Source organism: Vombatus ursinus, unplaced genomic scaffold (assembly GCF_900497805.2).
Source record: "Vombatus ursinus unplaced genomic scaffold, bare-nosed wombat genome assembly UNPS02000580.1, whole genome shotgun sequence".
NCBI classification, from domain to species: Eukaryota; Metazoa; Chordata; class Mammalia; order Diprotodontia; family Vombatidae; genus Vombatus; species Vombatus ursinus.
This window is the reverse complement of record NW_020940358.1, coordinates 2,547,801-2,565,010: the sequence shown is the minus strand read 5'-3', so window position 1 is coordinate 2,565,010 and position 17,210 is coordinate 2,547,801. Positions and strand designations below refer to the sequence as shown.

At 34.8% G+C, this 17,210-nt stretch overlaps 1 protein-coding gene across 7 annotated transcripts in view; it reads right to left on the bottom strand.

Moving 5' to 3' along the window:
- The window catches only part of EHMT1 (euchromatic histone lysine methyltransferase 1), a 293,851-nt gene that overhangs the window by 94,992 nt on the left and 181,649 nt on the right, over positions 1–17,210 (bottom strand). For all 7 annotated transcript variants that reach the window (XM_027849525.1, XM_027849531.1, XM_027849548.1 and 4 more), the window contains 2 exons: positions 6,290–6,435; positions 3,267–3,410 (listed from right to left, as the gene is read on the bottom strand). In XM_027849525.1, the coding sequence (XP_027705326.1) occupies positions 3,267–3,410; positions 6,290–6,435 (290 nt within the window). The remainder of the gene's footprint in view (positions 1–3,266; positions 3,411–6,289; positions 6,436–17,210) is intronic.

Here is a 17,210-nt window from a genome sequence, read left to right as displayed (position 1 = left end):
AGAGACCCTTTCCTGGGCTCCACAAGGTCAAAACTATTTTCATAATAATACTATTTTCTAAATGGTAAATTATTTTCTAAAATGGTAAATATCTATAAATATAACTCACATAAACAAAAGTTCTTTGGGGAAATCCTCAATAATTTTTTTAAGAGTGTAAAGTGGTCCCCAAGACCAAAAAAGTTTGAGAACTTCTAATGTACAGAAATCAAGGAAGAAGAGGACTAAGAAAATGTTTCTGGATCTCTTAATCAGGAAGATCACTAATGAACTTAGAAAAAGTAATTTCAACCAACTGTCAAGAAAATAAAATGATATTGCAAACTGTTAATGAGTAAGGGCTGAGAAAGATGAAGCAGTAAATGATTCTTTTAAGAAGCCTTGTGGATGGGGCAGCTAGGTGGTGCAGTATATAGAGCTCTGGCCTTGGAGTCAGGAGGACCTGAGTTCAAATCCAGTCCCAGACACTTGACACTTACTAGCTGTGTGACCCTGAGCAAGTCACTTAACTCTGATTGCCTCAAAATAAAAGCAAAAAAAAAAAAAAAAAAAAAAAAAGCCTTGTGGAAAAGGGAAGGAGAGAGAAGCTACTATGTAACTTAGTGGTTTTAATAGCAGGGTAAAGTTAGTTTCTTTTTTAGGATAGGGAGAATCCAAACAAGAACTAACAGAAATCTAGAGAATGATGGGAAAAGGTCCCAGAAAAAGTGGTAGCAAATGAGATAAAAGTAATTCAGGAGGTATCAACCCCCTGTCAAAGAGATAAGACACTTTTTGTTCTGATATAGGAATGAAAGAAGTCAGGTAAAAATACAGAAAAAAAAATTTAGTGAAGACTAGGAAAGTTGAAATATATATTGGATGGTCTGGATCTAAAGTAGAAAGATTCCTAATGAGAGTAAGAGAACAAAAGTAGTGTCAGTGACTAGGCGGAAAAGGACTATGGATCAAAATTATTGAAGAGAATATATTCAAATATAAGGTGACTGTGGAAGAACCATTCTAAATAACAACAGAGTCTAAGATATAAACATGTCAATGTGTGGATGAAGATGAGTTAACTCTAGTGGAGTTAAAGAGGTGAAGAATTGTAAGGTCAGAATGTTAAAATGGTCATAAACCTTTGCTAAGTGTTGAATTCACTAAGAATAATGCAGACTTGGTGGCCTAGTGGATAAGTTGTTAGGCTTCAAGTCAGGAAGAAAGGAATTCAAATCCTGCCTCATAATTACTGGCACTGTGACCCTGAGCAAGTCAATTGACCTCTCTCTAATTCATTTTCCTCATCTATAAAATGTGAGTGTTAACAGCAATTACCTCATAGGGCTTTTGTAAGGATCAAATAAAATAACAAATCTAAAAATGCTATCTAAATGTTGCTGCTGCTGCTATTGTTGTTGTGGGAGAATATATAAGCCAAGTGCCAAAACCATGGAGTAAAGTAGGAGTGTGTCTTAGAGATCAAAAGACAAAGATGACAAGAATGAGAAATGGCTGATTTAATTGATGGCATGGACTTCAAAATGGAAGAAGTCACTGAATGATACTAACGGCACAATGGTTTGCAGGGGGCGAAAATGAGCAATACAAGGCCTATCTCTACTTCATGAAGAGGAGACAGTGGGGAGAGGGGAGGTTTTGTGAGACAGATGCCAAGTTTTACTGAAAGCAAAGAAATAGAAGAAATATTAAAGATGTAAAGGAGTTTCTGCAACACAAAATAGAACTCCAAATCTTCAAGTATCAGCCATCATAATCTGCAATATTATCAACTCTGCAACTTGTACAAATTTGAGTAGAAGAGGGTCTAATACACATTTTAGGAATCGCAAAAATGGCAAAAATCGTGAAACAAGCCATGATGAAATTTGAGAAAAGCAGCAGAAATCATGAAAGATGTCATTTAGGAATTCTAAAGATGTGTTTCCTTTACAAAGAAACATGGTATTAGATTTTTTTGCAAAAAATATTTAATATGCCCTAATTATTTAAAACAATCTGGCTATTACAAAATATTTTTAATTCAGAAGAACAAAGCAGCTTACCAATATTAAGTGATTCTTATAATAGTCATTATGGGAAGGCAAAAAGAACTAGAACAGGAGTTCTTAACTTTTTTTGTGTGTCATGGACTCCTGGTAGTCTGGAGAAGCATATAGACTTCCTCAGAATAATACTTTAAACACATGAAATACATAGAATTGCAAAGGAAACAAACCATATTAAAATAAAGTTATCAAAATATTTTTTAAAAACTAAATTCTCTGTTACATGTTAAAAAATCCTAAACTTTAAGAGAGAGTCCAAAGACCTGCCGGTCACACAGACTGGCTTGCTCCCTTACTGGCCATGTGCTTTTAGGTAAGTTACTTAACCTGTTTGAGACCCAGTTTTCTTATATATAAAGAGGGGGCATATTACTAAGCTGACTTTATAGTTGCAGTGGGGCTCAGATGAGATAACACATTTTGTATGTGTAAAGTGATACATAAATGTAAATAAAATTATAGGCAAGAAAGAGTAGTATTTAACAAAGAAGACAGACAAATACATTCATATTTCATGAATTAAGTATAAATGCACAGATTTAAAATTTGGTTCCTCTACTATTTCAATTCAATGCAACAAAATCTTTAAAGAATGTATGAAGAGAACATGAGAAAACCGAAAAGAAGACTCAAAGGAAATCAGTCTTAGCTTTGTGCTCCTAAACAAAAATGTTGGGGCAGCTAGGTGGCGCAGTGAAAAGAGCTCTGGCCTTGGAGTCAGGAGGACCTGAGTTCAAATCCAGTCTCAGACACTTAACACTTACAAGCTGTGTGACCCTGGGCAAGTCACTTAACCCTAATCGCCTCACCAAAAAGCAAAAGTATTAACTTAGTGCAGGGTAAAGACAACACTAGAAAGAAAGCATATTCCTTGATTGGTGGGTCATCATTTCTAATTAACCAATAGCAGAGAATGAGATAACACTTTTAGGGTTTGGCGATAAAGAGTCACTACAGAAGAGAGGAGAAAAGAGCCATGTTTCTCAATGCTTTAAAAAATAAAATGATGGTCCAATTCTCAAAATATTATTTTTTAAATTGTCTTTTCACAGTTGACATATACATGACAGATCAAAGAAAAACAATCTGGAGTAATGCAAGAGGGAAGGTATATATGGATGAATAAAACAGAGCAAAGTAAAGTTTATTAGAAATATATGTAACTGATATTATGCAATGCAAATGGAAAATCACATCTAGGATCAACTTCAGACTTACAGCTGTGCAGAAGTACCCACAACCAGGGCAGCATTGATGTTTCACCATTTTCCCTCTGTGGTCCTCACATAGCACCAAGAGCTGGACATTATTTGATGGACGCATCAATTCGTATTTAACCACACTGTTTGTGCATCTGCCCAACTGCAATCACAGCAATAAAAGCAAATTCAATTACAAAATGATGGAGTCAATTACCCAAAGGGGGAAAAAAAGCTTTTATTCAGTGAACTTAAGCTTCCACAGGAGCTTATAAACAGGTGAAAAGCAAAAAGTCTTGTTTTAGAGACAAGAAGAATCTTCACAGAAAGAAATTTATCACTTTACCAAAAGGTAAATGAATTGAAGTATTTCATATGTGATAAGGATATTCATACTAATGATATATACTGCTCAAGTAAATTAACTAAAACTCTCTCTGTGATAGCCTGATTTAAGTTACAAAATTGTCCTTGATTTCTTATTTGCACAAATTCAAGAATGTACCAAAAAACACCAAAAGTTTAAAAACATGAGTCAGAATGGTAGAAGACTGTACTAAGATCTTTTGGTTCCAGTTCAAGCTTTGGCACCTACTGGTTGTAGAGTTTTAAGCAAGGTAGTTAACTTTTGGGGAACTTAATTTCTTCATCTATAAAACAGGAATATAATAATTGCTTTACCTATGTCATAGAATTTTTCAGATCAAAATATGATAATATATGGCAAAGGATATTCACAAATTATAAAGCATCATTTAATTTCACTGAGGAATCACATGATAGAAAGAGTGGATAGGCCTGTCACACAGCAAAGTAAGGAGTGGACAACAAGAATGCTCCCCTGACATAATCTGCATTTTTGGAGGGAATTTCCAAATCAATGAGATCACAGATCTTTTTAAGAATGTGACCAAAACACTGTAAAAAATTCAAGTTATTATTATGACTATTAATTTCACTAGGTTCACATGGATAGAAAAGTGTTTAAACTGAAAGACTTTCACTATATTTTCCACAGAAGTTACCATTGTAAAGTCAGGGAAAAGCAGACCAACCTGTAATTATCTATTTTGAAAACCAGGCAACTACTGAAAACTTGTTATAAATATTCTACTTTGGGTTATTTATTTCTTAACCAGTTGCAAAAATCAAATTTCCATCACTGAGGTTTTTTCAATTCTTTTATTCTCTAAAACCAAAACCACAGTCAATTCTCAGTAATCCCAACTAATCACAGGGCTCATTTACACAGAGTATCTAAGACAGAAGAAATCCCATAAGAAATGATAGCCTCTCGATGGAGTCTGAATCCCAAAGAAGCTGAGTATGTCCCAGGGAAACATAAATCAATTAGTAAGAAAGTCAGGAAGCTTATACAGTGCCCAGGAAGACCTAGGTATGAGAGTGGAAAATCATGACCATTTGTACTGGTCTCTTAGGTGCCTAATCCTCTAGTGTCTGCTTTTTTTCTACAAGTAGACAAGAAAATTCTTGCCACAGCAACCACTACTGATTTGACTCAAAAATCCAAACATTCATATAAAAGAAAAAGGAGTCTGGAAGCCTGGGCACTAAGGCCATTTTCTCTTCTCTCTACATTTTAATTGAGCCCAGTCATGCCTTGCCATGGTTAGGCTCCTTACAACTGCTGAAGAAGTAATAGAAGAGGATTCCAGGAGTCAAAGAAATCATTTCTCTCCTGGCCATCTTTTTTTCTTAGTACTTTCCCCTTCAACCTTTCCTGACTAGGAGATTAAGCTAGGATAAAGAAGGGACAGTTAAGCAATGTTAGGGAGGAAGCTTAGACACAGTAGAGGCAGAGAGAGCTTCAGAGAAAGCAAATAATGGAAATGGGAAATCCAGAAAATCTTGTGTAAAGTCTGCTTGAGAAGCTGGGATAAAGGAAGGTGGTCAAAAGACCTGGTCAAAGGAAAGGAAGTAACTATCAGGTCACAAAACTAATCCTTGGAACTTTAGATTCCCAAAGAATTAAGTACCATACATTTACTCAGTGGTATATGGAGTAACTTGAATGTTCTAAGAGAGTGAACAATTGTCTGAAATCAATATCAAATCTGTCAAGTTGTGCAGATTTATGAGAAAATGCATACTCTGCTAGAGAAAATAATATGTGCATGATGTAGACAGTTTCAACTTAGGTAAGTGAAAATTAGCTATACCAGGCTGGGCTTCTAATTTAATGAAAATGAAACAATAAACCAAAAGCTCAGCCTTTACCTCTAGAATGATAGCAGGACAGAAGAGAACTTAACAGAAATACTCATTAGTCTTCATTTAAAAACACTCGTACATTCACTTTCACTCAACAAATGTTAATTTGTGTAAAATCCTTCATTTCTATGAGTTGATAAGTCAATAAACATTTATTATGCATTTACTATGTACCAAGCACTACGACTAAGTGCTACAGATACAAAAAGAGGAAAAGATAGTCTCTGCTCTCAAGGAGCTCACAATCTAATAGAAGAGAAAAGAAGCAAACAAATATATACAAACATGCTATGTAAAGGAAAAATAATTAAAAGAGAGGAAGCACTAGAGTTAAGAGAGGACAGGAAAGGCTTTCTGTAGAAGATGGGATTTTAGTTGCAAAACAGAAGGAAGTCAGGGAAGCCAGGAGGCCAGATGAAGAGGGAGAGCAATCCAGGCATGAGAGACAACAAAAGAAAATGCAGAGAGCCAAGAAATGGGAGTGTTTTGTTCAAGGAACAGAAAGAAAACCAGCATCACGATTCAAGAGTGTATGAAGGGAAGTAAGGTGTAATGGAAAGGCATTACAAAAACATAACACGAAGTCTAAAACTAATTTTATTTAAGTGGATCTGCATAGAGAGTTCACTACTAGATAAAATTTCCTAAATATATGACAATTTCCTGATTTCCAAAATCCTTGATGCTGCTACAAAGGGGTTTGATCCTTCAAAAGCTTGTTTTTCTTAACAAATTGGAAAAGCTTTGCTTCCTGATGCTGATGTTAATAATTTCATTTTCTGTATGTACAGGAAAACTGATGTCATTTACCTCATTGTCTACACTTTCAGTGGCCATACACTGATTGTTAGCTAAAGTGGTAATCTCACGACTTTTTGGAGTTTCCATTCGACAGCTACAGAGAGGCACTTCCTGAAGGCCGTCAATTTCCACTGCTTCAGGACCATTGGAGAGACCTATAAAGAAGAAGGAATTCAGAAAGAATTATATTTCTTGTTTCAGGCTCATTTTGGGCCAATAAAGATAATAGTTCAAAAATTTAACATCATATAATTACTACTAGCTTTTATATTGATACATAATTTCATTATGCATCCTCAAAAATATACTTCAGAAAACAAGCCTAACCATTAGGTAAAATATTAAAAAACTTGGGCAGAAAGGTCATAAGAATTTTATAATCATTCAATGATCTTTATAGATAAATCAACAATTATCCACTGGCTATTCTTTTATTACCAACAGTATATATACTGAAAAAGTGGGTGGTAATTTCACCAGAAACTCTTACCAATGAAAAAGATATATGTAGATGAGAAAAGAGATTTTGGGATCTGACTTTAATGCTTATTCTTCTGGAAGTCCTATGCAAGACGCCCTGCTATCTGCAATGATCTGGTTTCTTCAAGATTCCCTGGGTATGATATGATGTATCCATCGATCTACTCCTTATACAAAAAAGGCTGTGTCTGTGTGTGTGTGTATATGTGTGTGTGTGTGTGTGTGTGTGTGTATATGTATATATATGTGTATATATATGTATATATGTATATATGTATGTGTGTATATATGTATGTGTATATGTATATGTATATGTATATGTATATGTATATGTATATGTATATGTATATGTATGTACAAAAGAACTTGATTCATGGCCCTTAATTCTGAAAGGATCATTAGCACACCCCAAAGGAAGACTTTACTCACTGTTGTAGAATCACAAAGATAGTAAAATTCATTCATTTGAGAATTCTATCCTAGTTACATTTAATATTTTTCCATCAAAAATCTGAAGTACAATATAGAATTGAACAATAACTATAATAATTACGGCATCAATTATCAATTGTATTAATCAATAATTACTGAATCAATTATCAATTGTTATTAATCAATATCAATTATATTATCACCAATTATAATATTTTAAATTATCATGGTCCCAATTCCAAGGTCAAGATAATCTAAGGGAACAAAACAAGTCAAAGCATAAGGTAAAGAAACTAATGAAAGCTCCACAGTACCAATCCAGTTCCATTGCTACAGTCTCAAACAAGCAACAATGGAAAAAGGTTACCCTGTAGCAACTACCCTACAGATTCATCTCTCTCTCTCTCTCTACACACACACACACACACACACACACACACACACACACACACACACGTATGTATACAGACTATCTATACACAGATTCTCCAAGAAGTGCCAAGATCAAAGGAATAATCAAATTTTGCATCTTCTCTATTTGATATATAATACATGCAAACATGAACCAAGCTAAATATTTCAGACATTCAGGCTCATCTCCACTGATCTATTAATATTCTCATAAATTTCTATTAATTAAATGTAAAACATGTCTTTCACTCCTCCTCTCAACTCAAAAAGCACTAAGGATAGAGAATCTCTACTATGGCCTACATGAACGATGTCAGGCACATCTTTGTCAGCAAAGGAGGCTATGCTTCAAGGCACGTGGATCCAAATGAACATATGTATTTATGGATGGCAGATGACACCAAGCTCCATCTCAATACCACCAACTGCTCAAAGTGCCTATGCTTTATTCAAATTCCTGATATTCCTTTCATCTTGAAAGAAAATTATCATACTATTTTACTGCTTTTCAGGCCTTTGATCGGCTAGGAGGTAAAAATCTATCACTCCACGACAGATAACTCTAGGACCATTCTCTATAACCACTGGTTATTCAGTTTTACCTCCTACCACATTAGTGAAATTGTTGTCTCAAAGATTATCAGTAACCTTTTGTCATATAAAATAGGCTTTTTTCCATCTTCACCCTCTTATACCTCTCTGAAGTACATGATACTGGTAACCATACACCTTTTAGATATTCTCTCTTCCACTGTTTTTAGAGATACCCAATAACCCTGCTTCTACATTTATCCCCCCTTTACTTTTTTAGTTTCCTTCAATGGTACCTCATCCTATTCCCAATTTTGTATTTTAAGTGCTGCTCCAAAGTTTGTCTTGTAATATTTTTCTGTTCCTTTAAGTTATCAATGATTCTTCTCTCTCACCTCCCTCGAGGTATTAAGTACTATTGATTCTACCTTTCCAATTTGTGGCACTCATCCCTAACTCTCTATTACCAAATATACCCTAATATACTACCACTTGACCAGACTACTGCCAGATTCCTATCATATTTTTCCATCCCTAATCTCTACTCCCTCTTCTTTTCATCCTTCATAATGATGCTTAAATAAGATTTTTACATATAGATCTGGTCATAGCACTCTCAAAATAAAATGATTAAAAACTTTCATATTTGGAAGAAACATTAGTGACCATGTAGTATAATCCATCCTCATAAAAGAAACCCCACTACAACACACTTGATAAATGGTCATCTAACCTTTGCTTGAAGATCTCCACTCTGAGAGAACTTAGTACTTCCTGTGGCAGTCACTCAACTCATATTAAACTTACAGTCCATTAAAATTCTAAGATCTTGTCAGAAAAGCTATTTGTCTAACCATTCCTCCCTTATCTTGTACTGATGAAACTGACTTCTTAAACTCAAGTCTAAAAGTTTTAATTTACTCTTATCAAATTGTATTTTGTTAGATTCAATAAAATGCTCTAATATGTAAAGATCAAAAGCTATTCAACAAGTCCTTACTATGTATGTGCCAGGCCCTATGGTAAGTGCTGGGGCTACAAATACAAAAACATAAAAGTAACTATTCTTAAGAAGCAATTATTCTAAGGGGTGAGAAACATGTAAATATACAGGAATATATAAGACGTTTACAAAGTAGAGATAAGGAAACCTTGGATTCTGATCCTGTTACCTAGTTTGCTGACTGTCTCCCAGGCTAAAGTCATCTGCAAATTTGATAAGGTTGTCAACTATGTCTTTATTCATGTAATTAATTAAAAATTTTAAACCAGCACAGAATCAAGCAAAAGATCCCTGGTACATTCCACTGGAGACCTCCTTTCAAGTTGACATGGAACCATTAATGACTATTCTTTCAATCTGACCAATAAACTTCTTCTGAATTAATCTAACTGTACTATCATCTAGCCCACAACAAATGATAATCAAAAATGTCAGTCTCTACTGAGTAAAATTCAAAATTCCTTGATACTCAAGAACCTCTACAATCAAGCACCTTCCTATTTCCCCAGTCTCCTCACACACTCTGCTTGAACCTGAACTGTGATCTATCCCTCAAACAGGCCCTGTATTCTGCTGCTTCTGTTCTGCTCCTTTTGTACTCAATGCTAAAATTTCCTTCCTCTTCTTCACTGGTCGAATTATTTTCTTTTAAAGTCAAACTCAAATTTCACTTCTTCCTGGAACCTTTTCCTGAAACTACTCCCCACTCCCAATGCATATTTTCAGATCTCACACTACACTTACATTTTATCCTCCTACTAGACTATAAGCTACTTAACTACAATGACCATATCTTAACTAATTAGTGTCTATTCTCCAAGGGCTTTTAACACAATGATCCACACAGAGCACACATGTGACAAATCTTTGCTGAATGAATGAGGAAATGTTAATGTTAATATTCACCTCAGAGCCACTATTCATAGGATCAAAAGATCCCAGATCTGGGACTGGAAAGGGTCTCAGAGACTATCTAATCCAGTCCTCTTCATTTTGGAGATTAAAAAATATAACAACAATAATTTTCATTATTATTAATAGCTAGCATTTATAGTGTTTTTTTTTTTAAAGGGGTCACAACCATGAGAGGTAGAAACCATTATTATTCCCATCTTACAGATAAGGAAATCAAGGCAGGAATCAGTTAAGTGAATTGTCCAGGGTCACAATGCTCTTTAGTCTCTGAAGCTGAATCTGAACTTGGATCTTGCTGGCTCCAAGTCCATTGGTCTATCCACTGAAGTGCTTAGCTGACGCCAGGGAGGGTAAATAACTTGTCCAAAGTCAGAGAAAGGCTGGGAACCCTGGGAGAATGATGCTCCTTCTGACCTTTTTCACTCTACCAAGATGCCTCCATTCTTTTCTAAATAAGCAAAGTTACACTGGTAGTTACGGCAAACAATTAGGACACTCTTGATCTTGTGATGGTAAAATACTGAAGGGGAAAAGATTGAGATAAGAGGTTATTTATCTGCATTATTTAATTATCTTTATATGTGACTCTTCATAAATTTTTTCATTCAAAGCTATGTCTGAGAGTTCACTAAGATGTCGACAGCTCAGGAAGGTGTTTTCCCCCCTCACTAACATCTTCATATTGGAATCTACTCCTGAAGAACCATACACCTGACCAATTATGTAAAGCAATGTGCAACAAATTACTATCCCAATCAGTCAGTCATCTTGTCAAGCTTTTTCAATATTGTTTCTCCTCTTACAAGCTTATCCAAAGCTGTAACATCAATGCTGAATTCTATGTTGGTTACTCCCAAATCCACAACTTCAGCTCTTCAGCTATAGCTGTCCCTGGGGCTACTACTTACATGTCCCACTAGATCCTCAAACTCAACAACCTTTATTCTGACCCTCATGATCTCCACATTTCTACTGGTGGTAGTAACATTCTCCCAGTTATAAGCTTCAAAACCTAAGGGTCAGCTTTGCTTATTCCTTTGGTCTTATGGCCTAAATTCAATCAGTCTCCAGAACTATCCATCCCTAGTAAAGAAACATTAACTATATAACTACTATCCAAGGAGATTTTGGCACTCCTGTAAGAATTAGCCCCTCTTCTTTTTTTGCTTTTCTAATGATAAAGGACTCATTCTAGGTTTTTTTAATTATTTTATTAATTTACAAAAATCCATAATCAGAATGTGCATACCATTTGACCCAGCAATAACATTTCTAGGGCTCCCAAGGAGATCATAAAAATAGGAAAAGGATCCACATGTATAAAAAATATTTATAGCAGCTCTTTTTGTGGTGGCAAAGAATTGGAAATTGAGGCGAATTGTTGGTAAACAATTGGGGAATGGCTGAACAAGTTGTGGTATATGAATACAATGGAATACTACTGTGCTGTAAGAAATGATGAGCAAGCAGATTTTAGAAAAACCTGGAAAGACCTGTATGGACTAATGCTGAGCAAAGTGAGCAGAACCAAGGAAATGTTATACACAGTTACAGCAACACTATGTGATGACTAACTTTGACAGACTTAGCCCTTCTCAGCAACGCAAGGATCTAAGACATCTCCAAAAGTCTCAAGATAGAGAATGCTATCCACATCCAAAGAAAGAACTATGGAGTTTGAATGCAGATCAAAGTATACTACTTGCTATCCATTTTTTTCTTCTGTTTTGTTTCCTCTTTCTTGTGGTTCCTTCTATTGGTTCTAATTCTTCCTTACAACATTACTACTATGAAAATATGTTTAATAAGAATGTTTATGTACAGCCTATATCAGATTGCATGCCGTCTTGGGGAGGGATATGGGGAGGGAGAGGGAGAAAAATTTAAAACTCAAAAGCTTATGGAAATGATTACTGATAAATCAAAATAAATTAATAACAAAAAAAATCCACAGTCAGTATTATTTTCTCTCCCTCCTATCTTCTCCTCTACCTTCCCAAAAAACAATCATTCTTGTAGCAAATATGCATAGTCAAGTAAAACAAATTGCCACCCCGGCCATATTCAAGACATACACATACATAACAACTTACACAGAGTCCATCACCTCTTTTTGTCAGTAGGTGAATGGCATGTTTCATCATAACTCTTGCAGAACTGTACTGGAGTATTGTGTTGATCAGAGTTCTTAAGTCCTTTAAAGCTGTTTTTCTTTACATTATAAACTCCCAGTTCGGCTCACTTTACTCTATATCAATTCATATGTCTTCCCAACTTTCTCTAATTCTGCCCCCTCCACCATTACTTACAAAAGTATTTCATTACATTCATATATTATATTTTATCCAGCCATTTGTCAACTAATATGTACACCCTTAGTCTTTGCCATCACAAAAAGAGCTGCTATTTTTTTTTTATATATGGGTTCTTTTCCTCTTTCTTTGATCTCTTTGGAGTATAGGTCTAGTAATGGAATTGTTAGGTCAAAGAATATGCATAATATAGTAACTTTTTAGTCATAGTTCCAAATTGCCTTCAAGAATGTTTATATGAATTCAGAACTCCACCAACAGTATATTGGTGCGCCTTTTCCCCTGAAACCCTAAAATTCTAAAATTTGTGTATTCTTCTTTTTTTTTGGTCAACTTCACCAATCTGATGGATGTGAGACAGAACCTCAGGGCTGATTTAACTTGCATTTTTCTAATTATTAAGTGATTTGAAACATTTTTTCATATGGCTATTAATAGTTTGGATTTCTTCCTTCGAAAACTGACTCCACATATGCTTTAATAATTTATCAAATGGTGAATGGGTCTTATTTTTATAGGTTAGAACTACATACATATATGCATACACACACAATACATACATGTATGGATGTGTGTGGGTATGTCTTAATAAATGAGATAGGGCAGAGGATCTTAACTTGGAGTTCATGAACTTAGGTCTTGGACCTAACTATTTCAAACTGGTTTCCTTTGTAATTCTATGTGTTCTACTCTATGTATTTAAATATATCATTCTGAAAAGGGGTCCATACTGCCAAAGATGTTCAAGTCACAAAAAAGATGAAGAACCCCTGCTCTAAAGCCTTTGCTTTCAATATCAAACAATCTTAGGATGCTGGAGCTGATAGGGACACCTACACATACCGAAATTTCTCACTGTATAGATGGATAAACTGAAGACTAGAGAGAGCAGTTGAGTTGTTTGAAGTTACACTGTGAATCATGGGCAGAAAAGGACTAGAACCACTCCTACATTGCCCAACTTGAGTAGCTGGCTATTAGCCAAAATATAATTTGAGAGGCAAAAACCTGTTTTCTTTTTAATAAATCTACATTTTATTGGATGAAGTTTTATTCTCAAATCTAAAAGAAACTATCATATAATATAGTGGTGATTCTTTTCATGTATGAGTTGTGCCAGATAGTCATCGAGGTGCCTGCCAACTGTCAAATTCAGTAATTTTGTGAACTGCATAGAGTAAACAGTAATGCTTGCTCTGTGGGTCATAGTTCTGTTTACTGCAACCAGACTTGTGGAAAGCAGGTAGAGGGGAGAAAGTTCAGGAGACAAATAAAATTTTGCTTCCTATAGATATGCTGACAGATTTTGGTCCTATTAAAGAGTTCTGATTTAGAAATAGCATTATTTAGGAATTCAAGAGAATTTAAAAGGCAAGTTATTTGTCCTTTAAAATCATGATTCATTAAATATCTGTTGATATATATGAAGCCACACAAAAACGTTACTTGTAAAATCACCAAAGAGATATTAATGACTACAAGACCTATCATTTTCTGCCACACTCCACAAGGAGTTTTTAAGAACAAAAATCACAATATGACACTTACAAGATCTATATCAAGTAATCATTTATGAATTGTGAATGATAAGTTATTATTAGAGAGGATGTGGCATAGTAGATAATTGACCTTGTAATTAAGAAGACATGAGTTCAAGCCCTACTTCTGACATTTACTCAAAGTGGCAGACCGGGAAATTCACCTTATCTGTGAGCCCCAGAACTCTGTTAAGATCCTAAGTTATAGAGTCTCCATTAGTAGTTTCTTCATCAAGAGTTATCTATACCAAAGAAATAACATACCCAGTTCTAGCCCCAAAAGGTAGTACAGACTTCACCTATGAGAATTTTTATGCAGACACAGCCTGAATAACCTCTCTAAAATGATTATAGCAAATCAGAGATAAGTCTGAAAAGATGAGAAGTCTGGTCAGCTCTAGAATCTTACTCTGCAAAAGCACAGTCAAGAAGTCACAATACTAGCCTTCTAGTGACATATGAAATAAGTTCAAGTAAGAACTAGAGATCTTAACAAAAGGAGGCAAATTTGATCTCATCATTATCACTGAGACTTGGTAAGATGAGATCTACAGCTGGAATATGGCTCTAAAAATTTATTATTCATAAGATACAGGATAGATAAATGAGTAGAATGAAATAACATTGTATATTGAGCAGACATACCAACATAAAATCTAGGAACCATGAGGTAAAAGCATTTTGGACAGAATCTGAAAGAATATCTATCGAGACAGAAATAGAAGTAATAATACAGACCACCTAGACAGAAAGAAGAAAAAGAAGAATAATTTGGGGAACAAATTTTGAGAGTGGAACAAAGGGAATGATGAAGGACTTGAATATTTGGGACATCTGCTAGAACCCTCTCTAGCAAAAGAAGAGCAGATATGTTTCTAACTTAACTTAACTTAACTGATGAGTTTTTCCTTCAAAAGGCAGAGGAACCAGTGATGGGAGAGAATCTAGTTAAGATCTTATTCTTACCAACAAAGGAAACTGATTGCAGGGACAAAGTATACTACTCTATCAGAGTTTTTGACACAGGATTTCAAGAAAGCCAGAAATAGTTTATCAAGCATCCTATATTTTGGGAGAAAAGATTTCTAAGTATTGACAGAAATCATGGCTAGAAACCCACAACTTAAAATTCCAGAATGAAGTCAGCAGAAGGAATAAGAAGTTCCCAAAAATGAAATTTTGAAAACACAAAGTGAAACAATTCCAATAAACAGGCAAAAGGGATATTACTTAAAGAGTTTAATAGATGTATGAGAATTTACCAATCAGCACAAATTCTAAAAGAACAATAACAAATAACGAAAGCAAGGGCTGGCAAGAGAAGATGAAGTTAAAACTATAGCATAATCCTGTAAGAATAGTGTCAGGAATGCTTAGAACAAGTTGAGGAAAGCCAAGAACAAGAAGATTTTTTTAAAAATCTACAATGGAAAAGAAGAGAATGAAGAAAGAGATAAGATCTCTGTTCAGGGTAGATGAGCCAATGAAAACTGACAACAGAGAAAGGACACAATTTCTCAAGTCTAATTTTGCTTATATTATCTCTTGCAAGGAAAAAGACTTGTAAAGTGTAATGGATAAAATAATAATGGTTGTATGTTAAGCGAAGTATGGAAATAATAGTAATAATGACAATAATAATAATAATATCATCACACATATATGGTACTTTAAGGTTTGCAAATAAAATAGCTACCGATGATGAGTCCAAGTCACATGGTCTACATGAACTACATCCTCAAGTACTGAATGAAAAGATAAAGGTGATTGCTGATCCACTGAGATGGATCTCTAGCAGATTATGGAGAATAAGAGAAGCTCCACAGAATTGAAGAAGAGCAAATGCTGTGCCAATTTAAAAATAACCACAACAGCAGTGTGTTTGACTCAGACTCCTAGCAATATCCTAGGACACATGAATATCTAGTTAAGGAAGTTGTGATCACATGGAGCCAACACTGCTTCATTAAAAGCAAGCCATGCCAGACTAACATAATTTCCTTTTTTAACAAGACTGCCTAATGGGTAGAAAACTGGCTTCAAAAATGTCAAGGGCACTACCATCTTTCTAGTTAACTACATTCACAATTTCAGTATCATCTCAATCCACATATCCAGAAAGTTGCCAAATCTTATCTCCTCTCACTCCACATCTCTCCTATCTGTCAACTTCTCTCTACTTACACAGCCACTTGAGCTAGGGCTCAGGATTTCTGCCAAAGTGTTTTTCCTGAAGTTCTCATCTTATCTTTCCAGTCCCCAAACTGAACAAATTCAGGCAATTTCTATTGATCCTAACGGATCAAACAGCATGTATATAATATAAAAATAAGCAAATATACATATATTGTAGTACAAAATCACAAGTCTGGAAAACACCAGATGACCACTGAGGTCTCTTTTCAAAGCTGAAATTATGATATTGTGACAGGATCCTGACTTAAAGAGAAGTTAGGATCACCACCAATATATACAGTGAAATATACTGAAGGCCCCCAGTTTATGCCCCTTCTACATATATTTTACCGTCACAGAGTACAAAAGAAGCCTAAAAGAGAGATCGCACTAACTATGAAAAGAAATATTGTACTGTAGAGTATGTCTGAATATAAAAGTTTTTGTTATCTGCAGTATGTGTACTTCTATATTAATAGACACTAATAAGGTCATCTGTCTATCTATTCATAAATGATCCTCTATTACAGAATACATCTGAAGTTTAATAGGGTTTTTATTTATACATGTGCTATTACTATACTGAAAAGAACAATTGCAGTTATAGAATATGTGTAAAGAATAAAGGCTTGCACTGTCAATGTACACTCTTCTAATGCAGAGTTTCCTAAGGACTAAGCATTGTTTAATTCCGCAATATCAAAATATATTTGATCCAATTAATGCTACAAACATAGAGATTACAAGTCATGGAGTCCAAAATGGCATCTAATTATGCATTTATTGTTATATTCTCAATTTAAAAATTGTTTGAGATGTCAAATTAAAATGTATATCTTTATACCAAGGAACTGTAGGACACTTAGACACTGTCTGATCTTGTTTGAAATGCATGTACTTCAATGAAATCCTTCTCAGTTACCTTTAATTTGAGATTATTCAATTGGAGCTTATAGTGAACAGAAAAAATAGGCTTTATGCTACGTCTCTCCCTGTTCATTCACCTTTAAGAGATGAATCTCATCAAATCCTCCTATTAATATCCACCAGGGGGCATCATCTTAATACAGAGAAGAAACTAGGCAAACAAAGAACCAAAATGGTACATGGCCATATTTAGAAAGCTGACACTC